The sequence below is a fragment of the Diabrotica virgifera genome, chromosome 10, assembly GCF_917563875.1.
Source record: "Diabrotica virgifera virgifera chromosome 10, PGI_DIABVI_V3a".
Classification (NCBI taxonomy): domain Eukaryota; kingdom Metazoa; phylum Arthropoda; class Insecta; order Coleoptera; family Chrysomelidae; genus Diabrotica; species Diabrotica virgifera.
In genome coordinates this window covers 154,709,071-154,735,583 of record NC_065452.1, presented here as the reverse complement: position 1 = coordinate 154,735,583, position 26,513 = coordinate 154,709,071, and the positions used below count along the sequence as shown (strand labels likewise).

Below are 26,513 nucleotides of genomic sequence, written 5' to 3'. Positions count from 1 at the left end.
CAAAGGTGTAAAGATTTGAAAAATTTATTTTGGTAAAATTTGTGAAAACGTGAAGGCATGTATCCACTATGTTCGCGCTCTTCTTGCGCTCCGCACTCCTGCAACTGCGCCACATAGTGGCGCTCCCAGATCGTGCAAGGGTGTGCGTTCCTCCTCATCGCTCTAATCTTCCTCCTCAACGCTCTAATCGGGGGCGGTTTATATGTTGAGGAGCGCATGCCGTATCCATTGGAGCAGTTGCAGGGAGCGCGGAGCGCAAGCGGTTCGCGAACATAATGGATACGTGCCTTGATATTATAATGAATTGCAATTTAATTTCTGAGTTGGACGATGCAAGAATTATTACATACTTTAATTGAAAGAGTGAGCGTTTCTCTGAGTGATGTTTCAAGGATATGGAATAGGTTTCTGGAAACAAATTCGATACACAATAGAGCTCGCTATGGTGAACCCCGAGTCACCAATGAGTAACAGAATAGATATGTTCTTCTGTCTGTACCAGCCCTTCAAAGAGACTTTAGACATGTACAGGAGCCACAGTATCGTTGAGTCATGTTTGAGGAGTCGTCGATCAATAAGAATGCTTCAGCTACAACCTAGACCACAATCTTTTGCACCACCTCCAGTGGACTCAAGAACACATACAGCTCCCTCAACAGTTTTGGAATTTTGTATTTTTTTAGACGAGACCAGCTCTGTTTAAACAATGATAGCCGGTGAATTCGTGTTTGGCAAGAGCCAACAAGAGCTGCACAACTAGTACATGCCCGTTCGATAGTTCCCAGTGTTATGTTTTGCGCAGGTATTATGGCAGGTGGACGCACGGAATTGATGGTTACTGATGAGACTCTGACAGGACAAATGTGCATCACACGGATTTTAGAACCTCATGTGAGATTATGGCGAGGAGTTGTGTGTGAAAAATTTGTGAACTCAAGCAATTAATGACTATCTTGAAACAGAAGGTATTCGCCGTTTAGAGTGGCCTGCGATGTCTCCAGATATAAACCACATTGAACATGGGATGTGCTTTCCAGGGCTGTTCATGCCTTGAAGAAATTCCGCTAAATCGATCATGAACTTACAATTGCCTGTAGAGAAGAATGTATCTCTCTTAAAACAAAAATATCTGTTTTGATGTTTTTTTATACAAGATCTATGAGTAGTTTCCGAAAATTAGTTCATCATCATCAATAGCTCGACAACCCTTATTGGGTCCTGGCTTGTTCTAGGATTTTCCGCCATTCTGTTCTGTTCTTCCAATTGGTAATCTCAAGTGGTTTCAGATCTTGTTCCACTTGTTGGAGAAATAAATTCCCAACATTAATATTTAGTAAAACTATATTTTGTTTCAATATTTTATTTAGTGGTTTGCGCCTTGTGTACACTTCACAAAGATGTTTCTATGTTTTTATGTTCTATAATTCAAAGTGTACACAAAGGCGCAATATTCAAAAAAAAAGTTCGTTGCCAAGGTGTTGTTATATAGAATAATAAGATAATAAAAAACGGGAAAGTAGGGCGTGTGTCCGATCCCACACAAAAATTACTTTAATACCAAAAGTTTGTGTTATTGTAATAAAATATTAGTTGTGAAAAGTGTCTTTAGTTATTCCTAGCTTCAGAAGTGTAAAACCAGTGTAAAATTATTTCCTTGGTGTTGCAAAAAACCAACACCACTTACTCCATGTATCTGAGTTTGGGTCTTCCCTTTGACCTTCTTCCTACTGGTGTCTGCCTCATTATATGTTTTGGTGTTTTTTCGGTCTCCAACATCCGTTCAACATGGCCCATCCAGCGCAGACGTCCGATCTTTATGGATGTTATGACGTCAGGTTCGTTGTAAGCTGCTTATAGTTCTCATCGCCTTTCGACAGTGTCCACGTCTCTGATCCATATATAAGGACCGGTTTTATCAGGGTTTTGTATATTTTGCATTTGGTTTTTCTAGTGATATTGTTAGACCTTAGGCCTTAGATCTTTAATTAGTCCATTATATGTTTTATTAGCAATATGTATTCTTCCCTTAACTTCTTCGCTGACATTGTCATCTGCGGTAACTAGTGAACCTAGATATGTAAAATTTTTCACGCTTTCGATGTTATAGTTTCCTGTTGTCAGATTCTGTAGGTTTCTTTGGCCTGTCATTTGCTGGCCTTTATGTATTTGGTTTTTAATTCATTAATATTTAGGCCACTGTTTTGTGCCGCTCTTTCTATCGCATTAAATGCTTCTATCATTTCTCTTTCGCTTCTAGTAGCCATGATATCAACATCATCTCCAAATGCCAATATTGGTACACTTTTTGTTATTATTGTTCCTTTGGTATTGACTTTTGACTCTCTAATTATTTTCTTTAATGTGATGTTGAATAGAATATAGAATAGGGCATCTCCCTGTCGTAGGCCCGTTCGAACATGGATTGTATCTGTTAGTGCGTTTTGAATCCGAATTTTTCTTTGTACTTTAAGTGTTTCTTTTACTATATCGATGAGTTAAGTTGGAATATTAAATTCTTTCAGGGCGTGGATCAGAAATTCTCGATGGATACTATCATAGGCACTCTCAAAATCAATGAAGAGATGATGTGTGTCTATATTAAATTCACTAGTCTTTTCCAAAATTTGCTTCGAGACGAAGATCTGATCTATTGTCGACTTCTGACTGCAGAAACCACATTGATATCCCCCAACTATTTATTCCGCATATGTTCTTAATCGCTCATACACAAATGAAACGCATGGAATAATAGCGAACATTCCATCTTCTCTATTTGACCACACAGTATCTGAAACCCGTTTTAGACATATTTTTTTGTATTTCCTCGTATAATGTGTAGAAATTTAGCCTTATTCGGGAATATAAACGATGGAACATAATCTGTGATGATTTTTTTCTACTCGCGAAAAAACATTAAAATTGGGTCATAGTCATAAATCGTAAAATTATTAAGATTAAAATTAGTTACCATTTGCAACATTTGCGGTAGTTTTTATGCACCTGCGTGTATATAGGTGAGTAGGCGTGTATATAGTAAATAATATATAGCTCAGATCTCTAATTTACCAATGTTGATGGCCATTTCTTATTAAAGAATAACATATCGTGGGTAAATATTCCTAAAAATCCGTTCAAGTCCCTTAATCCCGATTCTAATTCAAGCTGACCTCTGGCCATTTCAATCGTTCTGCTCTAGAGACCATAACATTCTGTATTTAAAGACTTTTCGCTCTCTCAAGGAATCAGTATAAAAGTATCCCTATCCCGGTTGACAAGGCTAACAATGTCTGGCACCTTAAAATGGATTCTACTCCTCATCGTTGTTACTATTCGGGTAAGTGACAAGTGACAACTAATCATCAAAATTGTTATTAAAAATATCTCCCGAAACACGTTCATTATAAATTAAACTATTACTATAGCATAACTTTTCTATGAGGAATATAAGTATTCTAGATAATCTGTTTTTGTCGTCATCAAGTCAGCCAATCGCGTCCACTGCTAGACATAGGCCTCCCTCAGTTCCTTCCAATGTTCTCTGCACTGGGCCGCTGCCGTAGCCACCAGTCCTGCTACTCTTTGCAAGTCGTCAGTTCATCTAGTCGGTGGTCGTCCTCGGCTTCTTTTATAGTTTCTAGGCGTCCATTCTATGAATTCGTCTTGTTGTTCTTCTTCTTGTAGTGTCTATCCGTTTCGGATGTTGGTGACCTTCATGGCAATCTGTAATTTGCCCACTGCTGCTCTAAAAAGGTTTGTGGTTGTTGTGTTGAACCACGTACGTAGACTTTTGAGCCAGGAATTTCTTAGCATTCCTGATCCTCGTTTTTCTTCGACTTTCTCTTTGAAATTAGTTGCAACAATCCATATCTTTCGCTATTCCTCATTATAAGACGGAGGTATTCGATTTTGGCTGTTTTTATTGGAGTTAACAGCTCTTTTTCTTTTTGTATTCTTCATAAGACGTCCTGATCAGTAAGGTGGTCGGTATAAGATATCTTCAGGATTCGACGATAAACCCACATTTCGAAAGCCTCAATTTTCTTGCAAGTAACGTCTGTGAGAGTCCACGACTCAATTCCGTACAACAGTATAGGAAAGATATAACATCATAGTTACCTAGTTTTGTTATTGAAAAATAATGACATTTGAATAGCTTAGCCATTCTTTGAAATGCAGGTCTTGGTTTCTCTATCCTACGTTTGATTTGGAGGGAATGTTCTACTGCCCTGCCCAGTTCTACTTAAACGTCCTGATTCTTTCGATGGCGTCTTGAACTACAGATCTTTGCCTGATTTTTTGGTTTGTTATGTGGTCTCTAAGGCTCACTTGAGTTTATTTGCGGATTTTTGCGTCAGCGTTAAATATGGTTAAAGTCTCTGCTCCATAAGTTTGTACTGGCAAAATACGTTGGTTATAAACCTTTCGCTTCAGACATTAGGAATTGAACTTTTTAGAATATGTCTTAGTTTGCCAAATGCTGCCCATGCCAGGCCTATTGGTTTTTGTATTTCATGTGTTTGATTGTCTCTGCTTATTTTGATCTCGTGTCCCAGATATTTGGAAGTGTCTGTTTGTTGTATGATATGATTGTTGATACTTATATTTCCACACATTTTGTGTAAATTTATCAGATTTGTCATAAGTTTAGGTTTTTCAAAGTTTATTTTTATTCCTGCTCTCTCATAGAGAGTTTCAAGCGAAAGTATCATAGAAATTGTCTCTTGTAAGTTGTCTGCGATTAAAACAACGTCATCCACAAACCTCATATTATGATTTAATCTTTCTCCATCTATGTTGATGACCAGATCTTACCACTGCCACCAGAACCTATTTTACTTAAAATCAGGTCCGAGGCACTAAATATAATTTAACAATAATAATACTGCACCAGAAATTTAAGTTTTATGAACAAAAAATAATATTTATATTTAAACAATTCAACATTGTTTAATTATAACTCTTATTGTTATCATTTCCTATTCGTAAAATGAAAGAATTTTTGAAAATTTATTTTGATCTTGTACATAAATAAATTTTTTTTTTGGTGATCTTTCCGGGCCTCATTAAAATACGGACCCGAGGCAGGTGCCTCACCGGCCTAGTGGTAAAATAGGCCCTGACTGCCACTGAGTGTTCTTAAATATTGACTTTAGAGCTGCCATTAATAATTTTGATGAAATGTAGGTTTGTTCTAGCATCAGTTTCAAACGGTTTGAAACCATCAGCGAATAGTGGACCAGCGCGAGTAGAGGGGATAGCACTGGTGACTGTATTATGTTCTCTCATGACCAACTGTTTGCTGACGGTTTCTGACTAGTTTGACTGTTTGCTAGAACAAACCTATTGTCTCCTTGTCTTACTCCTCGACTTAGCTGAATTTTTCTGTGTCTAGTCGTATACTTGATGTAGCGTTCTCATAAATGTTTTGAATGAGTGACGTATACCTGCAATCTACAACTAAATGAGTTTTTTAGGATCTACTTTTATTTGAACCATTTTTCTCTAAAATGCATAAAAAACATTTTATAGGCAAAAATATTTTTTCATTTTTTCTTCTTCTTTTTAAAGTGCCACTCCTTAATGGAAATTGGCTACTACAATTGTTACAAACTCTTCTATGTATTCAGCTGTTGTTCTTATTAGCTGTTCAAAATTTAGCCGTGTCCATTGCCGGTGTTTCTGAGCCACGATAGTCTTTTCCTTCCTAGTTTACTTTTCCCTCGATCTTTCCTTTCACTATAAGTTGAGCATGTCGGTACTTATTATTTCTCAGTATGTGGCCTAGGTATGATATTTTTCTAATTTTCACTGTGTTGAAAAGTTCTCTTTCCTTGCCGATTCTATACAGCACTTTTTCGTTTGAGGTATGCGATGTCCGTGAAATTTTGAGGATTATCCGGTAGATCCACATCTCAAAGGCCTCCAACTTATTTACGGTTAATGTTTGAAGGGTCCATGTCTCAACTGCATAGAGAAGAGTCGATCAGACGTAGCATTTGGATAAACGTAGTCGAATTTCGAGTTTTATTCGAGAATCATAAAGCAGGTTTTAAAATTTTCCGAAAGATGTTCTGCCTGTTCTGTTCGCTTTTTAAGATTGTTAAAAAAAGCAAAATATACCTTTAAAGGTACGTATCCACTATGTTCGCGAACCGCTTGCGCTCCGCGCTCCCTGCAACTGCTCCAATGGATACGACATGCGCTCCTCTACATATAAACCCCCACAGATTGGAGCAAAGAGGCTGAGGGCGCACCGTTGCACGGTCCAGGAGCGCGAACGTATCTATTATGTGGAGTAGTTGCAGGAGCGTGGAGCGCAAGAAGAAGTGTGAACATAGTATATAGATGCCTTTATATGTAGAGGAGCGCATGCCGTACCGATTGGAGCAGTTGCACGGAGCGCAAGAGGTTTGCGAACATAGTGGATACGTGCCTTTAGAATATTCAATTAATATCTGTATAAGATTTTTTCAGCTTTTTTTTTCTTCAAAAAATAAAAACCTTATTTTGTAAAAGGTATATTTAAAATCCCTAAAAAGGGCTGTATCACAACTTTATCCCTTTTTAGGGATTTTAAATATACCTTTCACAAAATAAGGTTTTTGTTTTTTGTGATTTATGGTATACATCCAGTACAGGAATTTTTCCTTGTGATACTTTTTTACTTCCTTAACTCAGGTAAATGAAATATTTATTGTGGTTAATTCTCGACTTTTCAAAAATACCGAAAAATAACCTTTACCAAAACAATCCAAGAATAGGCGCCTAAGAAAACATTCCGAAAACGGAAGAAACTCGGGTGTTGTTTCCTTTATTCTAAAAGACAAATAAAACTAGTGTTGTGATTGTCGTATCCCTTTGTATTATCTCACTCAGTTTGAACGGTTTGTACTTTGTCCATTGCGTTCCAAACAATGCATGAAGATTAGAGATGGAAGAAAACCATTTGATCCAGTTTAGTGAGTCGATCGTTAAGCCGAGTCAACTGTTTCTACTTTCAACTGGTCTTCGTTCTATACTTAAAATAGGAATAATGAGAATATCAGAATGATTTCCATGTTTGAAATCAAAATATCAAATATAAAATATTTTTAATAATAATTGATGTATATTACCAAAAATAATTATAGTCTTATTTTATGTGAAATTTTCTCAAGCCTTTGACAGTGTTAGTGCTAGTTTCTTTTTAGCGCTCTAATAAGTATTTCTCATCATCATCATCCTCTATGCGTCCACTGCTGGACATAGGTTTCTCCCAGCTTTTTCCATCTGTCTTTGTCTTGAGCGTATTTCATCCAGTTGCTAGCACGTTTCAGGTAGTCAGTTCACTCGACAATACGTTTTGTTAATCGGTTGTCTGATAATCTGGCGTCGTGTTCTGCCCAGTTCCATTTTAGCGACGCGATTTTTATGATAGTGTATGTTGTTTTTGTTCTACGACGTGCTTCTTCAGTTGGGATTCGGTCTCGCAGAGAGACCCAACATCTGGAGCTCTATAGCCCCCTGAGTCGCGCAAATCTTGTTTACTACCTTTTTTGTGAGTGTCCGCTCTATGAGTACAGGTAACACACATACTAGTCACATATTTTCCTTTTGAGGCATAGGTTTCCGTGCTCATATATTTATTCTGTCAGATTATATCCATCAGGAAACTAGATATTCTCGCTGCTTTCGTTGCCTGCTGTTTTGTTTCTTCCAAAGATGTTTGTCGCTAGATATTTCCACACCCAGGTATCTACCTACAATCCATTACTTGTACGATTATATGGTCGTCCACTATTAATTTACATCTAATTGGGTTCTTGGATATTGTCATCGATTGGGTTTTCTCTGTTGATAGTCTCAGGTTATACTTTTCGGCGGTTATTTTAAACTTTTTTAGTAGTTGCTGTAAGTCATCTTCGTTTTAGGCTATTAAGATAGCATCATCTGCGTAGCAAAGTATTCTCATGGTTCGGTTACCCATTCTGTATCTCTGATTCATTTTGTTAACACAAGCTATAACTTCATCCCTTATTAAATTAAATAGACATGGGCTGAGGCTGTCACCTTGTCTAATCCCGACATTGATTTTGATATCTTCCGTGAGCTCGTGTGTGGTTCTTATTCTTGTTTTGTTGGTTCTATTGAGCTATTTGATTATGCTTCTATTTTTCTGACTTATGTGTTTCTTTCCAAGGAGAGTGAACACGTCCTTCAATCGTACTCTTTCGAATGCCTGTTTCGGATCTACAAAGCATGTGAACATGGTCTTGTTGAATTCTATTGATATCTCAACTAATTGTCGCATGATGAAGATAGCGTCTATTGTAGATCTGTTTGGGCGGAAACCCTGTTGTTCTCCCGATACACTGACTTTCTTGTATATTTTGTGGGATAGAATTTTTGTCATTAGTTTTGATGTAGAATTGAGTAGTGTAATTCCTCGGTTTTTCGTAGGATCTGTCTTTACGCCTTTCTTGTAGATTCTATTGTTATACCTTCTCTCCATTTCTCTGGTACTGTCATGTTGTTTTCAATTTTGTTGAATAATTTTGTTATCTCTTTTGTAGCCTCGTATTTAATTAATTTATTTGGTATATTGTTCGCATCTGGGATTTTCTATTTTTTGATCTTTTGAGTGCTTCGTGTACTTCTTTTTGGGCGATATTGTCATTCTGTATCTCTTCTTCGAGAAAGTTTTGTAGGTCATTTCTTTGTACTTTGTTACTATCATTATCGTCTTTGTATAGATTTTCGAAGTGAGTTACCCATTTTTCTGGTTTTATTGCGTTAATTTGTAATTCTTCTGTAATCGGCTTCTTCCTGTTCCTCAACATATTCCATACCTTTTTTTACCTTCTCGTAAATCATGATCCATGTCATTTGAGAATTTTTCTCAATATATTTGGTTTAGTTCTTTAATTCCGTTGGTTGATATCTATTTCTTTCTGATTTATATCTTTGATACTTTTCTGGGGTCCTGTTGTTAACATATCTTAAATATGCATCTTTCTTTTCTTTTGCTAAATCTTTGACTTCCTGTGTGAACCATGGTTTTTGGTTTCAGCCGCTGTTTAAATCAATTGTTCTTTCTCCAATGGCTTCTTTTGTGCTACTAGTTATATGGTTTTTTATTTTTACTCATGCTTCGGTTATATTGTCTGTGATTTCAATAGGGTTAAGTCTTTTAAGAAAGAGTTAGGGTTTTTCCTCAAGTCGTTTTTGGTAGTTTTGGTTTCCTCTTGTTGTGTTTTAAATTTAATAATATCGCTGAAATTAGTGCGATCTGCACTTGCTTGCGAATTTTAGGATCTGCAGGTAGTTGCTCATCCGGTTCGTTGTGGATTCGCTGAACTGAATCACATAATTCGCCATCTCTAATGGTGATGCATAGATTTGTTTTAAGCATGATATCCCTCAGCGCGTCAATCCAGTAAATCTATGTTTTGTGAATATATTGAGGAAATAATAATTTTGTTAATATTTAGCTGTAATTGACTATCATAAAATATAAAATTTCAGCCAACACAGTAACTGGTTAATATAGCAAGCAGAATAAATATTACGAATTATTGTTAACAAATTATCGCTTCCTTATAAAATATCTATTACTCATTAATAATGGGTAATAAGAGTGTCAACAGATAGATTAAGAATTGTTGCTTATAGTATTATTATTATAAATTAATATACATATTTCTATGAACAACAGTATAAGCGTTAACAGTTCGTTTAAATAAATAAATATTTGTTTGAACTTTTTTATTAGCTTTTTTTAATTAATATTTACCAATGTCTTATACATTAAATGACGTTGTTACATGACGTTTCTAAGTAGAAAGTATCTGTTGTCTAAAAACTTTAATAATAAAAACAAATATTTAATCATCGAAAATTGATCTACAGTATATTTTACGAATTTGCGACTGTTTTGGATTAGGGATGAAGCTTTGAATCCAGGGAGGATCCAGGGAGGGAGCCATGGGGGCCATGGCCCTCTCCCAGAATTTAAAAAAATAGTTTTTAGTTTCAAACACATATATATTATGTACAAAACAAGGGATAAATATATCTTCTTATCTAGAATTGAACAAAACCAGTAACAGAAGCTTCAAAAATGACATATGATGTTTTGTAAATCAAAATGTTGATAATTTTACAAGGTACCAATTGTAAGAACAACCTTCGCAACCATCAACATAGTCTGTACACACAAAGAATAAAAAAGAAATGAAGCGTTTGGGTCACTTGTAAGCACTTAGAACAAAGGAGTTGTTTAGTGCTTGTGCAATTTTGCACATTCAAAAGGGATTGTTTTGCAAGTATTGCATTTTATTTTTCTAATAAAAAATATGGTCACAATAAAGGGATGACAATGACAGCCCAAAGCCTTGTCACGAAACCCTTAACATCTTTCGCCAAACTCATGGGCAAAGACGGAGCCATACAAACCCATGAAAAAATATCATACCACAAGGAGTGCCTTCAGCTGGGCCTGGATTTTCTATAAAGTGATCGTACTCGCAAAAGTCAGTCATTAAACAGATAGACTCTCGGAGGTCTAAACAGATACAAGAAAATAGAAAAAGACTTCGACCAATAGTCTATATAATTTTTTTAGGTCGACAAAATATTTCTCTAAGAGTCTATCGTGATGATGGCCTTCTGCTTCTAGACGAAGATGCTGGACCCAGCAATGAGAGAAATTGTTGAGGTTTAAAATCGCATCAGGAGATAAGGTTCTTAAACAACACCTATTCACAGCATCTTCTCGACTAATACATTAGCAGCTTAGTCAAAATCAATTGCTAATATGTTGTGGTGAAGAAATAATTGAAGAAATAATGAATCAGGTTCAAAGAGCTAATTATTACTCTGTCCTATTTGACGAAACGACCGACGTATCCCACATGGAACAGCTTTCTCTAAATTTGAGATACATACATAACATTCGTGAAAACTTTGTTAGGTTCATTGACGCTTATGGGAACATAAAAATAAATGAAAATCAAGAAAGAGGGAAAGAACAAGTCTGACAGTAGAAGCATTGGGAAAAGTAGTATTAAACTTGTTGAAAGAACTGCACTTGGATCCGAAGAAATGTGTAGAAATTCGTACTGGCTTTAATAATACTTTAATAAGGATAAGTTTTTAATGTCTTTATGGCACTCAAAAGTATATGAAAAGTGCCTGAAAACTCACCATTGTAACCGTAATTTTTAAAAATTACCCCCAGACTCCCTAATACCCCTCCCCAAAAAAAGTTCATGGCCCCTCCCGAAAATCGGTCCTGGATCCGCCATTGCGGTCCACTGTGCTGAGATAGTTAATAAGCAAATTCTCCCAATATCGCCTGATAATGTATATAAATGCCATAGGATACAAATAGCCCAGGATGGAGAAGAATGGAGGAAAGAAGAGTAGGACTTTTTTCCAAAAATTTATATTATTGGCAGAATAGTTTATAACTTATTCCAACAGTCAAACTGTTATAAACTTTTCCTAAATAAAATTTAGCTAACGATTCGTGAGAAAAAATTTCGTTTGGATACCAAAATGTCCTTAAAATCTCGTAAGATTCAAAAGTTAATATTTTCTTACAATCTTGATGTATTTCAATTAAGCAGGATGTGCTGATTTCAAAAAGAGAAACATATATGCTTATGAGAAAATGTTCCGTTTGGCCGGAAAATGGGAAGAACTGTAAATGCGCCCATACCGATGATTTTTCCTTTTTCCCGCCAAACGGCGGGTTGGAAATAGGGACAAATATACATTTTTGGAATAAGCTGGTTCAAGTGCATCTACCAACGTCAAAACGAACAAAAAAATTCCCTTTTCCAGAAATTATTTGAATCCTTCGGTCTTTGTTCAAAATTCGTTAAACGGATAGGTATATTGGCGTCAATTTGGGCTCAAAAGTCAAACAGTTGCACTTTTCTTGGATAAAATTTGAATATATTATTATATAAATAGATAAATATTAAAATTACATAAATATAAATTATAATAACAAAAAAGATATGTCCAGCGTACTGAGTTTATTACACTAACACTATCTGTAATCCAGCAATTTCAAATATGTATATCGTTTTACGCAAGCAAAAGCAACATGCCTTTGCAAGATTTATCAGATTAATGTGTTTATGTGAACACATGCGGACGCGGACGCATGAAATTTTTGCGTAAGTAGCAGAAAATTCATACAGGTGTAAGTATACACCGATTAATTTGAGACTAGCTGTTGTTATTTTTAGATACAGAGTACATTACATTTGACCCCTTGCAAAGTATAAATGTGAATACGTCTCTTATTTCGAAAAATAATGTACCTAACAAAAACAATTGATACAATCAAAATATTTTGAAAATAAAAATTAGTATTACATAGTGCTAAGGCTGGCCTTTAGCTTACAATTGTCTAGAACGAGTAGCTGATTGATATCTATTTGCACAAGATATCGAACAATGAGAAAATTGAGTAAGAGAATTCAAGCAAGTCCTGTGTGTTGTTTTGGAAGCAGTTTGGACGAGAGGGATCTTTTCGCAACATCCAGAGAGTACGTTGGGAGAATCGAGGACCACGCAATCCAGAAAAAGAGGAAGTGAAGAAACAAACAGGTTAGTCAAATCATTTGTCGGAATAAAAGAATTTGTTTATATCAAAACCATATTTGCTTATTTGTTTATTGAACATTACTATAACGCAGTTAGTCATTTCAAATTTAAGAATTTAATTCAAATGAATAAAAGTAAATTTTATTAAATTTAGTATGAGAAAATAATAATTTATTTAAATATTTTTTTTTGTTAAAACAAAGAGATATCAGAATTAAAGTTTGATTTATTAAGTAAGAAATTGTTGCAACAAAGTTAAATTTAATATTTTTAAACGCTTTTATTTAGTTCAATAGTTTGCGTCAAATCTTTAGACGTTAATTTGAGTGCCTTTTCTCCAATGCAAATGAATGGAAATTTGCAGACATATGCATTTGCGGGAACAATACACGAATAATCAATAATTTTTTTTATGTTTATTAATAATTGTTTAAATAAAAAAACGATTTTAATGGAAAATGCTTAAATTCTCTTGTTTTTTACAATGTAAAAACTTGAGACTCTTACGGATTATAGCTAATGATATGAACTATACATAATTTAACTTTTTACGTTAATTGTTTACGTTGTGCTTCATAAATAAACAATAACATTTTAAATTTTTTGCCGATTCCGACTACTTTTCATGTTAGTACATCATATGTTTTATACATATTTTAAGAAACGTGACGATATATTTTAATGTTTAAAAAGTGTAAGACTAAAAAGTAAAAAATAAAAAATATGAAAAAAAATTTTTAAGAAACGCTTTTCTTTAGTTACGAGTGATTTAAAAATATAATAAAAATCAACTAAAAAGCAAAAAATAAAAAAAATTGAAAAAATCGAACACATTCGTCAAAGAAAAGCGTGGGGCGAAAAACGTTTATTCGATGGAGACGCGCCACGCTTTTCTTTAACGAATGTGTTAGATTTCAATTTCAATTTTTTTTATTTTTTGCTTTTTAGTTGATTTTTTTTTATATTTTTAATTTTAGTCACTCGTAACTAAAGAAAAGCGTTTCTTAAAAATTTTTTTTTCATATTTTTTATTTAAATCATATGTACACGGCTTATTTGGGTAAATAAATAAATTACATTTATATGATATTGAATGTTTTTAATTTCCCTGTTCCATCCTGGAAGAAGTAAGCAACTAGAAATACTAGAAGCCACAAATCATAGGTATTGTATCAAATACAAAATTGGCCCTGAGAATAAAATTTATTGGAATATTTAATTTGAATTTAGTTTTGTTTTACATAGGCAGTGATTAAAGTAATTGAATAATTAATTAAATTAGGAATTTGCTAATCAATCTAAATAAAGAGATAAAGTAGAGCATAACAATATATTATGTAAAAACGATAGTAAAAACGAAAATACGATAGAATGTATGAAATAAAAATGTTCAATTGTGCAATCAACTAAAAAAAGCAAAAAAAGCATACTAAAAACCGACAGAATAGCGAAAACTAAATGAGATGAAACGAGAAATGATAAAAATAAGACTGTCAAGTGTCAAATAAAAAGGACATTCCCTGCTTGCTCTAGAAGATGAACTATGGAATAAGATCAGTACACATTGAAGACCGTAATATGTAATATGTAGACATACGCGAACAGAAAAGACAGCAAAGATGAGATGGATGAATGGAGGAGCGAAAGAGTCTAATACTGGATGTATCAAAACTACTAGATAGAGACAGCTAGAAAAGAAAATATAGTCATTAAATTTTTTTGGTAATTTATCTCTTTGTTTTTTCTTGCGTTGGTTTCTCTGCTCTAATTGTTCCTTAGCATAACTAATAGTTAAGTAGCAACAATGGTTTTCCTTCTACATCTTTTTACTTTATTGCTTTGCCCACTTTTGTCCCCAGTTGTGGCCCCAATTTTGTCTCCAATTGAATGCGACATGTGAATGAAATGATCCTGCATGAGGAGGAAGTTTTGATCAACAACACTAGCAAACTGACGAGCGATAGGTTGTAGAGTGGTGTCGAGGTACTGCTGAGCTGTACTGATGCGGTCTGGAAAAACGTTCTTTCACTGATTATACTATTCCACTCCATACAATTACTGTACCATTTCTCTATATGTAAACGTCCTGGACATGTTTTAAGCGCTCTACATTTTCAGATCGTTTCTACCCTCTTACTAGTCGAGAATCTGGATGTAATCCAAATCTAGATTCGTCGGAGAATAAAACTGTAGCCCAATCATTTGCATCCCAGTTTTGATATTCTTGACACAACTCTAAGCTTGCAGCGCGATTGGCTCTGGAGATAGGTGGACATCTCAATGGTCTTTGACTTTGGAGATTGGCTCTATGGAAACGATTCCAGGCCTATGGTTACCTGGTGTACCCTCTGCCAGTCGCTACCAATTCAGGTGCTGTATTTGTTCGTTGTCTTCTAGAGGTTAACATTAGAAATCGGTCTTGAGCTACAGTTGTAGCGCGCTCAGGTCCTAGATGACGTTCGGCTAGACTTCAAGTGACACAAAAACGACGCCACAATTGACATTAGTAGCAATTTGGAAGACTCCCATGCGCTCAGCTACATTAGTTTGCTTAATTGCTACATTGAAGAAGGCCTACACCCCTATTTATCTCATCCAAAGTTAAATGACGTCGTTACATGATAAAAACAATATCTTCAATACAATAACTAAACAAGAACATGGACAAAATCGAAACTATAATAGCTGAATATTTACTGCAATATAAAATCTACAGTTTCTGCCTGTCCTGTTAAAAACTTTGTCAAATCACTTTTGCCGTTATGTTTTACTTACAAAAATGTAGGTACAAGATGAGCAACTGTACAAATTCAATTCAAATTAAACGACCACGTGAATTTATTTTTATTAATTTTATTATGTTATAAAAATATCCCTAGACTTTTCCGATGTTCCTATATATTATGTGTTTGATTGGATTCAACTATCATCAAAATCTGTATTGTGGTGGAATGTATTTGTGCCATACAAAACTCAATGCATTAGGTAGTACATACCTAGGTTGGATAATAATACTATGCAATCGTGTACTCATTGGGCTGAACATTTTATTGTTTTTAGGCTATTGACATCGCGGCACAATAAAAACGAATATTCGTATCACGTATGCGTACTAAATTGTGTCTATAGGGTATATTGTAAAATAAACATTACCAAGTTAATGGGCAAAGTGTTGTAGGTATTTATAATATTTATTTATTAAGCTCAACAGACCTTGTACGCCTAGGGCTTAAACGTTTACATTTTTGATTAAATTTTATTTTACCCTTATAAATTTTATTTAATTTCACTTCAGTCTTTTTATACACTCCTTCACCACTTCCCTCCACCTCTTTCTGTCCAATGCTAGTTCTTTCCATCTCCCAATATTACTTTTCTTCAGGTCTTCGTACACACTGTCCTTCCATTTTTTTTTCTTGACTTGCATGTCCTTCTCGTTTGTATTGGTCTTCGTGAGAGCACATTGTTGGAATTCTTTCATTTCCTATTCTTTCGATGTTCCCCAAATATCTTATTCTCTGTGCATTGATTATCGTCATTATCGTTGGCTCTTTATACAGTTCTTTCAATTCTTTATTGGTTCTTCTTCTCCATTGACCTTTCATTTTCACATCTCCATATTTTCCACTCCCATCTTTCTAAAAGGTCTGTTTCTGACTTTTACAGTAACCATTTTCCGCATGTGTTTGTTACTGTAGGTCTGATAACTGTCTTGTACATTCTGATTTTTGTCTTTCTGGAGACGTATTTGATTTTATTAATGTTCGTAATGTTCCATATTTTTTATTTTCTTTAGCTATTCTTGCCTTTATCTCCTGTTCCTCATGACCATTTTAATCTATTTCGACTCCCATGTAATTAATTTCTTTGACTCTTTTGAACGAGTAGACGTAAGATTATCCAGACGTAACAAATGCATATAGAAAGCAAATAGAAGATATAATAAGGATAAAAAACGTAGAAGAAGAAGAATATATTAACCAGCTGTGGACAAAAATAAAATATGTTATATTGCAGAAATCGGTTGAAATATTGGGAAAAAGCAGGGAAGAAAAAAAGAATCACTGGTGCGATAATGAGTGCGAGAAGACAATAAACAGCAAAAACGCAGCAAATCAAAAAATTCTTGAAGCAGATTGTAGACGAAAAAAAAACGAAGAGTATAGAGTACAGATGCTTCAGAAGAAAGGAAAAGCGTAAGCATCGACTCAATGGAGGTTGGCTAATATAATAGCAAATTTTTCTCTGTCTTCATTATAGCTGTTTAAAATTTAGCCCTGTCGATTGTCAGATGTTTCTTAGTCACCATAGTCTATTCCTTCCTAGTCCTCTCTCTTTCCTTTTACTATTAGTTGAGCATATTTATATTTATTTCTCAGTATGTGGCCTAGGTATGATGTTTCCTAGGTATGAACTTTCACTATATTGAAAAGTTTTCGTTCTTTGTCTATTATATGCAGCACTTCTTCGTTTGAGGAATGTGATGCCCATGAAATCTTGAGGATTCTCCGGTAGATCCACATTTCAAAGGCCTCCAATTCATTTATGGTTTATTTTTTAAGGGTCCACTTTTCAAATGCATAGAGAGGAGTCGACCAGACGTAGCATTTTGATAAAAGTAGTCGAATTTCGAGTTATATTCGAGAATCACACAACAGCCTTTTCATTTTTCAAAGTTTCTGAAGTATCAAATGAAGCATACAAATATATCTTTCTGTTGGTTGTAGCATTTTTGGGCCAGAATCTAGTACCGTGAACAAAGGTCCTCTCGTTACCATGCTGGCTCTTAATCCAAACTGATCGTTTCCGATTATTCTTTAGCACTTTTTATACTGCATTTATGAATTTTACGGCATAAGGCTTATCAGACAGAACTCATTGCAGTGTTGTGGGTTTGGAATTTTCGGTAATGGATTCCATCAGCACCTGCGCTCTTATTTGTTTTGAGTTGATTAATATATAACAGGTATATAATCTTTGCTGAACAGTTAGGAAACAAGTATGAAATATTTTGGTAGCAGCAATCTAAAAGAAAACTCTTTATAATAGTTCCAAGCTTTCGATAATGTTTATTATCATCTTCAGGGAAACTACAATCATAAATATAATATAGTCTTTTGAGTCCCTTTTACTTTTCAGTGTCGGGACTGACACGTCTTTTACCGTGTATACAAATGTTGACCATTGTTTATTAATAAGTTATTCTCTAGAGTATTCTCACCTGTAATCTACCTCTTGGGTATTTAATTCACCAATGGTCACTATTACGTATTTTATCTGCTTGTAATATCCCGATATTTCAAGTCTTATTAAGTCACGTATCCATACAAGAGCGAACCCCGCTCCGTGTAGCAGCTCGAATGGATACGCTATGAGCTCCCTACATATAAACCGCAAACCGGTTGATCGAAGAGGGTGAGTGCCGAGCGGGGTTCGCCGATGTATAGACTATGTGGAGCTGCTACACGGAGCGGGGTTCGCCCTTGTATGGGTACGTACCTTTACAGAGCACAAATGCACACGTGTAAACAATCACCAGTAGCGTTCCTCCTCTGAGTTGATTAATGGCATTTATAATTTCGGTTTTCAGGATTTTTGGTCCTTTTTATGTCAGAAAAATTGACACTTTTCACAGTCCTTCAAAGGAAAACGCCTAATTTAAGATTTTTTGATCATTTAAAATTTGTCCCTCACGAATTAGGTTGATAAACTAGAGACTAATATATTAATTTTAATCGACATCCCTTGAAACGTTGAAATCAAAATGAACAAGGTCGTTGCAAAATTAAATTGCCGTTGAGGTTTCTGCAAAATCGCTATAATCCTATTAGACAAGAATTACATAAGTATACTTGACTAGCATTAGAAGTACAAATATTTTGGGGATACGTAATACAGCCGAAACGGTGTCAAGCACATATTAATCTTCTATTAACAAACAATGAGTATTGACAATTAAAAATTCAAGCTGTCTATTCAGGACTGGTTGTCTGTTAAGTTGGTTCATAATTATTATAACAGTGTGCAGAAATAAATTTTCTTCTTTGCATACCATGCCCAATTAGGAAATGGTCGCTATCAGATCAGCAATCGTAACTTCTCTTGCTCATATATGAGACCAACTTTTTTACTTTTACTATCGTCGTTTCACTATACGAGTATACAGGGTAGATAAGCAAACAATTTCAGTAGATATGTCAAATGCTCGACTTTTTATTGTAAAATAAATGCTCGGAACGAAGCAGAAAGAAATAAAAGGCAAACATAGAGGATAAACTTTTGCTTATAAAATGATAAATTATATGAACATAATAGAAACAGGTACCAGAAATTAAGAAGGGCAGATAAAAAGCGATCCAAAAGAAACAAATAAAATCAGTCTGAAAAACCTATTTCCAAAGTCTTTTAGGGACGCAATAAATGAAAAGAATATAGGCATTAAAAACAGAGGCAAAAGAGACCGGTCTGGAAATAAATATTCAACAGACAAAAAGGCTAACACAGGCAAGAGCTAGTGGAAATAGACGCACAGTTGAGTTAGAGGACGATATTGACACTGTATAAAGTTTCACATATCTGGGAGTTGCATTTGGCACGAATGGAACAGAAAAACCAAAAATTAAAAGAAGAATAGTAAAGGGAAACAAAGCTTATTTTTCACTCGCCTTAATTTCAAAAAAATTGTTGTTAGAGATTATTTTAGAATACACTAAAAATGTTCGCCTAAATTTACCGTAAAAACACAATAGAATTAATTAATAAAATACATCATTTTCAAATACCAAACAACTCCAAATTAGTTTCATTTGACGTAAAAACTATTTTTCCTAGTATTCCTCCTAGACACCTTTTAGACCATAACATTACAAATCCGATCATTCTGAATCATTCAATCTGATATTTTTACACCTTCTTGAAATTTGCATAAATCAGGACTACTTTGCATTTAATAATCAAATATATAGGGTGTCAATTTAAAAAGTTGCCACCCCTATAATTTGGTCCCTATAGAAAATCTAAAAATATACAAAAACACGTTAAATTTATTTGTGAGGGGGACATTTTATAGACCAGTTTTCAAATAAATTACACTAACCCTCTAGCGGGTGCGGACACAACCCCCAAAATCTTTAATGGAAAGGGGGTTGAGTGATACCTACCTCATTTTAAAGGTCGTTCGATTACCTGTTCCAAAATACCAAATACATTATATTTCTTTTCAGTAATTTTAATTTTTTTATAATTAATTTTAATAATTAAATATCGAGTTCAGAACTCCAAAAATTTTTTTGGAGTATTGATTTTTTTTGGGGTGTTGAAGTATTTAGAGTATTTTTTTGAAGTATTTTTGTAAAAATCAAGTAAAACCGTAAAGATATTAAGTATAGAGTTCAGAACTCCAAAATTTTTTAGAGTATTGAGTCCAAGATTTTTCCAAAAGTACATGAAAAGAAATATAAGGCATGTGGTATTTTTTAAAAGGTAATTTAATGACTTTCAAAATGAGGTATCACTCAACCCCCTTTCCATTAAAGATTTTGGGGGTTGTGTCCGCCCCCGCTATTGGGCTGATGTAATTTAGTTGAAAACTGGTCTACAAAATGTCCCCCTTACAAATAAATTTGACGTGTTTTTGCATATTTTTAGATTTTCTATAGGGACCAAATTATAGGGGGTGGCAACTTTTCAAATTGACACACTGTATACAAATAACAGTGCAGGATTAATCATGAATAATCCTTCAAGCCCATTACCAAAGCACAAGAAAAATTCATCACTTGAGAAAGGCACTCTGTCGAAACAGCTGTAGTGACGTTAATTTGTAATAATTATATAGTATGGTATAACTAGACCCAAACACAGACATCCAAAGTGAAAGTTATCCTCCAACACCAAATTGTTCTATATGGTCCACATAATGTTCAGAAAAAAGTCACACCATTTTAAGCGTCGGGTTTGGGGGGGGGGGGGGGGGGAATCGGTAAATTCGTAGTTTTTACCGTTTTTCGTCAATATTTCGAAAACTATGCGGTTTAAGCATGAACAACCTTCTATACAAAAATGTTCTACATTAAATTTGAAATAAAAAAGGCCCCATGAATAATATTTCTAAAATGAACGTTTCCAAAGTTACAGAGGTAGGGGAGTAGAGATGGGGGAGAAGTCGGTAAATTAGTAGTTTTTTTATGTTTTTCGTCAATTATTCTAAAATTATGCTTTAGCGTAAACAATGTTCTATAGAAAACTGTTTTACATACAATTTAAAACAAAAAAGGTCCTATAGGTACATAATTGTTATAAAATCAACGATTCCAGAGTTATGGAGGGTGAAAAGTGGAGGTTTTCGATACTTTTTATATTACTTGGGCAATTTATAATACTATTACTGATGAAAGAAATTTGCTTTAAGGTACTAGTACACTTTAGAAGACCAAAAATAATAATTTTTTTCAAGAGTTTTGTTTTCAGAATCTATATTAAAAATTAACATAAAACTTTTTACATATTAATATCTAACTCTTAGAGAGTACAAAAAATATACCTTTTTTCATTTATGCACGTACACTAATATTGTAGAGGGCGCAAAAGTCGAGGCCTCGAAAAATTATGGCGGACAGTTAATCTCAGGATTGGGATATCTGAAACAAAAAAATCGTACTGCATTTGAAAAAGGAAGGTTTCTTACGTGACAATTTACCACAATTTGACCAAAAAATAAAAAATAACTGTTTTTCACCATGAAAATCTGGAGAAAAACGGGCGATTTTTCACAAAAAGTTTTCAAATTTCCGTCAAATCTTTTTTTTTGCGGAATTTTTCACTAACGGTGGTAAATTTCCACGTAAGAAACTTTCCCTTTTTAAATGCCGTACGATTTTTTGATTTCAGACATCCCGATCCTGAGATTAACTGTCCGCCATCGGAACTACTTTTTTTCGAGGCCTCGACTTTGGCACCCTCTACAATATTAGTGGACGTGTATAAATAAAAGAAGATATATTTTTTGTATTCCCTATTCATTTTTAATAAAGGTTCTGAGAAAAAAAATCTTGAAAAAATGCTTATTTTTGGTCTTCTAAAGTGTACTAGTACCTTAATAGGATTGTGTTTTTCACAATAAAAGTAAAAGTAGAAGATGAACTAACTGACTCAATTGAAGCCGGCAATGGGATAAGACAGGGGGATTCCTTGACACCTTTATTGTTCAACCTGATTATGGATGAAATAATAAAAAAAGTAAGAACTAAAAAAGGATGCCAAATGGGAGAAAAACAACTTAAAATAATCTGCTATGCAGACGATGCAATACTACTCTCTCAAAGTGAAGATGATTTACAACGTATGCTGCACCAATTTAATGAAACCGCCAGAAAATTTAACATGTTAATTTCTCCAAAAAAGACAAAATGCATGGTTATAAAAGCAAATCCTATAAGATGTAAATTGGAGCTGGAGGGTCAGATAATAGAACAAGTGATGCAGTTAAAATATCTAGGCATCACACTACCTAGCTACGGAAGGCTCGAAACAGAAGTGGAAGATCAAGTGAATAGAGCAAACAGAGCCGCAGGTTGCCTGAATGACACAATATAGAGAAATAAAAATATCGGAAAAGAAATGAAAGGCAGAATTTACAAAACAGTCATCAGACCAATAATGAAATACGCAGCAGAAACACGACCCGATACGGAGAGGACAAAAAGCTTGCTCGAAACGGCGGAGATGAAAACATTGCGAAAAATCGATGGTAAGACTCTATGGGACAGAGGTAGAAGTACAGATATACGACGGAGATGCAAGGTGGACAACATTAATAATTGGGTAAGAAACAGAAGAGTAGAATGGAACGATCACATAAGCCGAATAACAAGAAATAGAGTAGTAAGAACAGCGAGAGACGGTTCCCCAATAGGAAGACGATCAGTGGAAGGACCACGAAAACGATGGAACGACAACTTATTAGAAGCATATTGAAAAAACAGACAGAGTCATGTCTATACAAAAAGAATTGTGTTTTGTAAATAAAATTTGCTATTTTAGTTGCCGATGGCATGTTAGTGATAAGCCCTTGAAGAAACGTCAACCTCACCACCCAAAATCATTATCAATTGCCCAAAAAATATAGAAAGTATCGAGCACCTCCACTTTTCACCCTCCGTAACTCTGGAACCGTTGATTTTATAACAATTGTGTATCGGACCTTTTTTGTTTTAAATTTTATGTAGGATATTTTTGTATAGAACATTGTTTGCGCTAAATTTTAGAAATATTGACGAAAAACATAAAAAAACCTACTAATTTACCGACTTCTCCCCCATCTCCCCCCAAACCGGACGCTCAAAATGGTGTAATTTTTTACTGAACAATATGTTGGCCATATAGAACAATTTGGTGTTGGAGGAAAACTTTTGGATGTCTGGGTTAGGCCTTTTTTTGGACCAATTATACTATACTTTGGAAACGTTCTTTTAGAAATATTATTCATGGGGCCTTTTTTATTTCAAATTTAATGTAGAACATTTTTGTATAGAAGGTTGTTCATGCTAAACCGCATAGTTTTAGAAATATTGACGAAAAACTTATCTCCCCCTTTCCCTCCCAAATACGAAGCTCAAAATGGTGTGACTTTTTTCTGAACATTACGTGGACCATATATAGAACAATTTGGTGTTGGAGGATAACTTTCACTTTGGATGTCTGGGTTATGCCATTTTTGGATCAATTGTATCATACTATACAGGGTGTCCCATACTAATTTATCCAGGCTCTATCTCTTAAACGAATAGAGATTTTCGAATGGGACAAAAACTGATTTATTCCATTTGTAATACACTTTAATAGGGCGAAAAAAAAATCATCCCATAAATATTCATCCCTTAGTTACAACCCCTAACTTTAATTTTTTTAATAGCACCCTGTACATTTTTTTATAGTCTTGGATGTGGTATTCTATCGTCTATTCAACATATTTTTTAAAAATAAAATCGGTTCGTAAATGATCAAGAAAACATCAGCATATTTTTTATTTTTGTTGTGTGTGCCAGGGTGTCCCAGACTAATTTATCCAGGCTATATCTCTTAAACGAATAAAGATTTTCGAATGGGACAACAACTGATCTATTCCATTTGTAATACACTTTAATATGGTTTAGAAAAATCATCCCCTAATATTCATCCCTTAGTTACAACCCCTAACTTTAATTTTTTTAATAGCACCCTGTACATTTTTTTATAGTTTTGGATGCAGTCCTCTATCGTATTTTCAACAGATTTTTCAAACACTTTTCTTTAGTTCAAACCTTTGGATCAAATCTTTAGACGTTAATTTGACTGCCTTTTCTTCAATATGCATTCGCGGGAACAATACACGAATAGTCAATAATTTTTTTATGTTTATTAATTCTTTAAATAAAAAAAAAAAAGATTTTAATGGAAAATGCTTAAATTCTCTTGTTTTTTACAATGTAGAAATTTGAAACTTCTACAGATTGTAGCTAATTATATGAACTATACATAATTTCAATTTTTACGTTAATTGTTTACGTTATGCTTCATAAATAAACAATAAAGTTTCAAATTTTTTGCCGATTCCGACTACTTTTCATGTTTGTACATAATGTTTATAAACATTCTAAGGCCTTGTTCAGATAGGGCGGTTTGCCAGCGTAAAGTTCGCGATTAACCTCTTTTTCCCCTATTTTTCTTGGTATTAGGGTGAAACTTCAAAGGCAGCATTAGGGTGAAATCAAGTAAAACAGGTAAACCGCCCAGTCGACGTTGGCAAACCGCCTGCATATAAAGCGGCGACGATTTTTAACGCTCATATCTTTGTTTATATTAACATCGGCGCTTAGTCGTGTCAAATTTTAATACGATACGAAACAAAACTTCAACTAAAACTCGAATCCAAAAAATTCGTGTTTTTAACGTAGTCTTATAAAAACCTCCGGTAGAGACGTTTCGTGCTACAATTAAAATTAGAATTCGTAATTCGCGAGAAATTAACAGGGTCTACACCGTGCAATAGTAAAGCGTTAGAAGAGATTGAAAGATTGCGAAAACTGTAATAGGTGTAAATAATGATTTTGATTTAAGAAATCTATGAAAAAATTACAGAAACAATGTATGTATCAAATGTTGAAATAAATGCAAAATATGTGTCTATCATATACATCCTTTTTTAAACATGACGATATATTTTAATGTTTCAAAAGTGTAAGACTAAAGAGTAGAAAAAAAAATATGAAAAAAAAATTTAATGCTTTTCTTTAATTACGAGTGACTAAAATTAAAAATATTATAAAAAAATCAACTAAAAAGCAAAAAATAAAAAAAACTAAAACTCGAAGGGTTATTCGAAAAAAACTGTTAGACATATCAAATATACAAAAATGTTACACATTCGTTAAAAAATTGAAAAAAGCCCCACGCTTTTCTTTAACGAATGTGATAGATTTTTTCAATTTTTTTAACGAATGTGTGAGATTTTTGTATATTTAATCTGTCTAATAGTTTTTTTCGAATAATCCTTCGAGTTTGAATTTTTTTTTATTTTTTGCTTTTTAGTCGATTTTTCTATAATATGTTTAATTTTAGTTACTCGTAACTAAAGAAAAGCGTTTCTTAAATTTTTTTTTCATATTTTTTTATTACTCCTATTGAATTGAAGGAATTATTACTTTCTATTTTATTTTAGGCACAGGATCCTCGTCGAAGAAGCTTCTACTTCTGTTCAAACAACGACTACCTAGAACTTACAAAAGCCGACAACGAAAAGCTGGCTTGTCCGGATGGTAGATGTATAGCGAAGAGATTTGATTCTGACGAGGGACCTTTTTGGGCCAATAGAGGCAAGAAAGATCCCACATATCTCAACGTACCACTTTATGCGGAGGAACCCTACTGGGTACTTCTGAAAAACGAAAACCAAGCCCAAGGAGACCCCTTCTTTCTCTCCAGAGGCAAAAAAGAAACTGGGTCGATATTTAGCTCGAAATTAAGGGATGCTAGGGACTTTGCTCCGGACAACGATACCCCCTTCTTTGCAGCGAGAGGCAAACGCGTTAAAGCTAAAAATTAATTTGGAAAAAATATTTATTATTTAAGTTTATTCTAGATAACATTATTTATTGAATCACAAAACAATTATGTTTCCGTTATTTTCTGTAATAAAATAATTGAAATAAATCGACAAATACATCCTCTGAGGTTAAAATAAATTTATTATTTGTATTGTAATCTGAAAATGCCACAAAATTTATCAGCATACAGAACCGCAAGTTTGTACACCAGAACAAATCAGTCACCAGGTCATTATCTTTTTATCTATGAATATACTAAAGCCTACGAATCAATACCACAATATTCAAAACAAGTCAAAATATAATTCGTTTCGTTGTTTTAATTGAAGTTGATTTTCAATGTTTGCCTATACAGGGTGGCCGAAGAAAAAGAAACAGGAATTATCAGGAACTGCGAAAATATTTTTGAAAAACCCAGCGACTCATCGATTTTTGGACAAATTTTTTTGGTATTTTTGATTATCTTACTTTGACCCCAAAGCCAGGATAGACAGTCAGTCCTTATTTAGCAAGGCTGACACTAATTCTTTCATATCCTGGCATCTAAAAGGTTACTTTATAGTCCTTAGCCAGTTACTTAAGACCCAGACCATCAAGGCTCTGGGGCTGTAACCAAAAATCCAATACCAAGAGTTAAGCAGAACATAACTATTAATGACCACAACTTCGAAGTAGTAAAAGGATTTAAATCTGGAGGCGGTAATCACAGATGACAACCAAATAGAAATAGAGGTTTCAGCAAGGATAGCTGCAAGGAATAGAGTATTATACTCCCATTATTAAGATCTAAGCTGCTAAAAAGACCATCTAAATTAAGACTGGAAAAATGGA

At 34.2% G+C, this 26,513-nt stretch overlaps 2 protein-coding genes across 2 annotated transcripts in view; one reads left to right on the top strand and one right to left on the bottom strand.

Moving 5' to 3' along the window:
• LOC114325425 (rho GTPase-activating protein 7) overlaps nucleotides 1-26,513 on the bottom strand; it is a 198,042-nt gene that overhangs the window by 95,125 nt on the left and 76,404 nt on the right. The window lies entirely within an intron of this gene.
• On the top strand, nucleotides 3,257-25,814 carry LOC114325438 (uncharacterized). Its single transcript, XM_028273511.2, has 2 exons — nucleotides 3,257-3,334; nucleotides 25,298-25,814. Exons 1-2 carry the CDS (start codon nucleotides 3,284-3,286, stop codon nucleotides 25,679-25,681), a joined length of 435 nt encoding a protein of 144 aa, XP_028129312.1. The 5' UTR covers nucleotides 3,257-3,283; the 3' UTR covers nucleotides 25,682-25,814.

Coding starts and splice junctions, on each gene's coding strand:
- LOC114325438 (XM_028273511.2), top strand. CDS start 3,284: ATGTCTGGCACCTTAAAATGGATTCTACTCCTCATCGTTGTTACTATT. Junction 3,335..25,297: donor TCATCGTTGTTACTATTCGG/GTAAGTGACAAG, acceptor ATTTTATTTTAG/GCACAGGATCCTCGTCGAAG.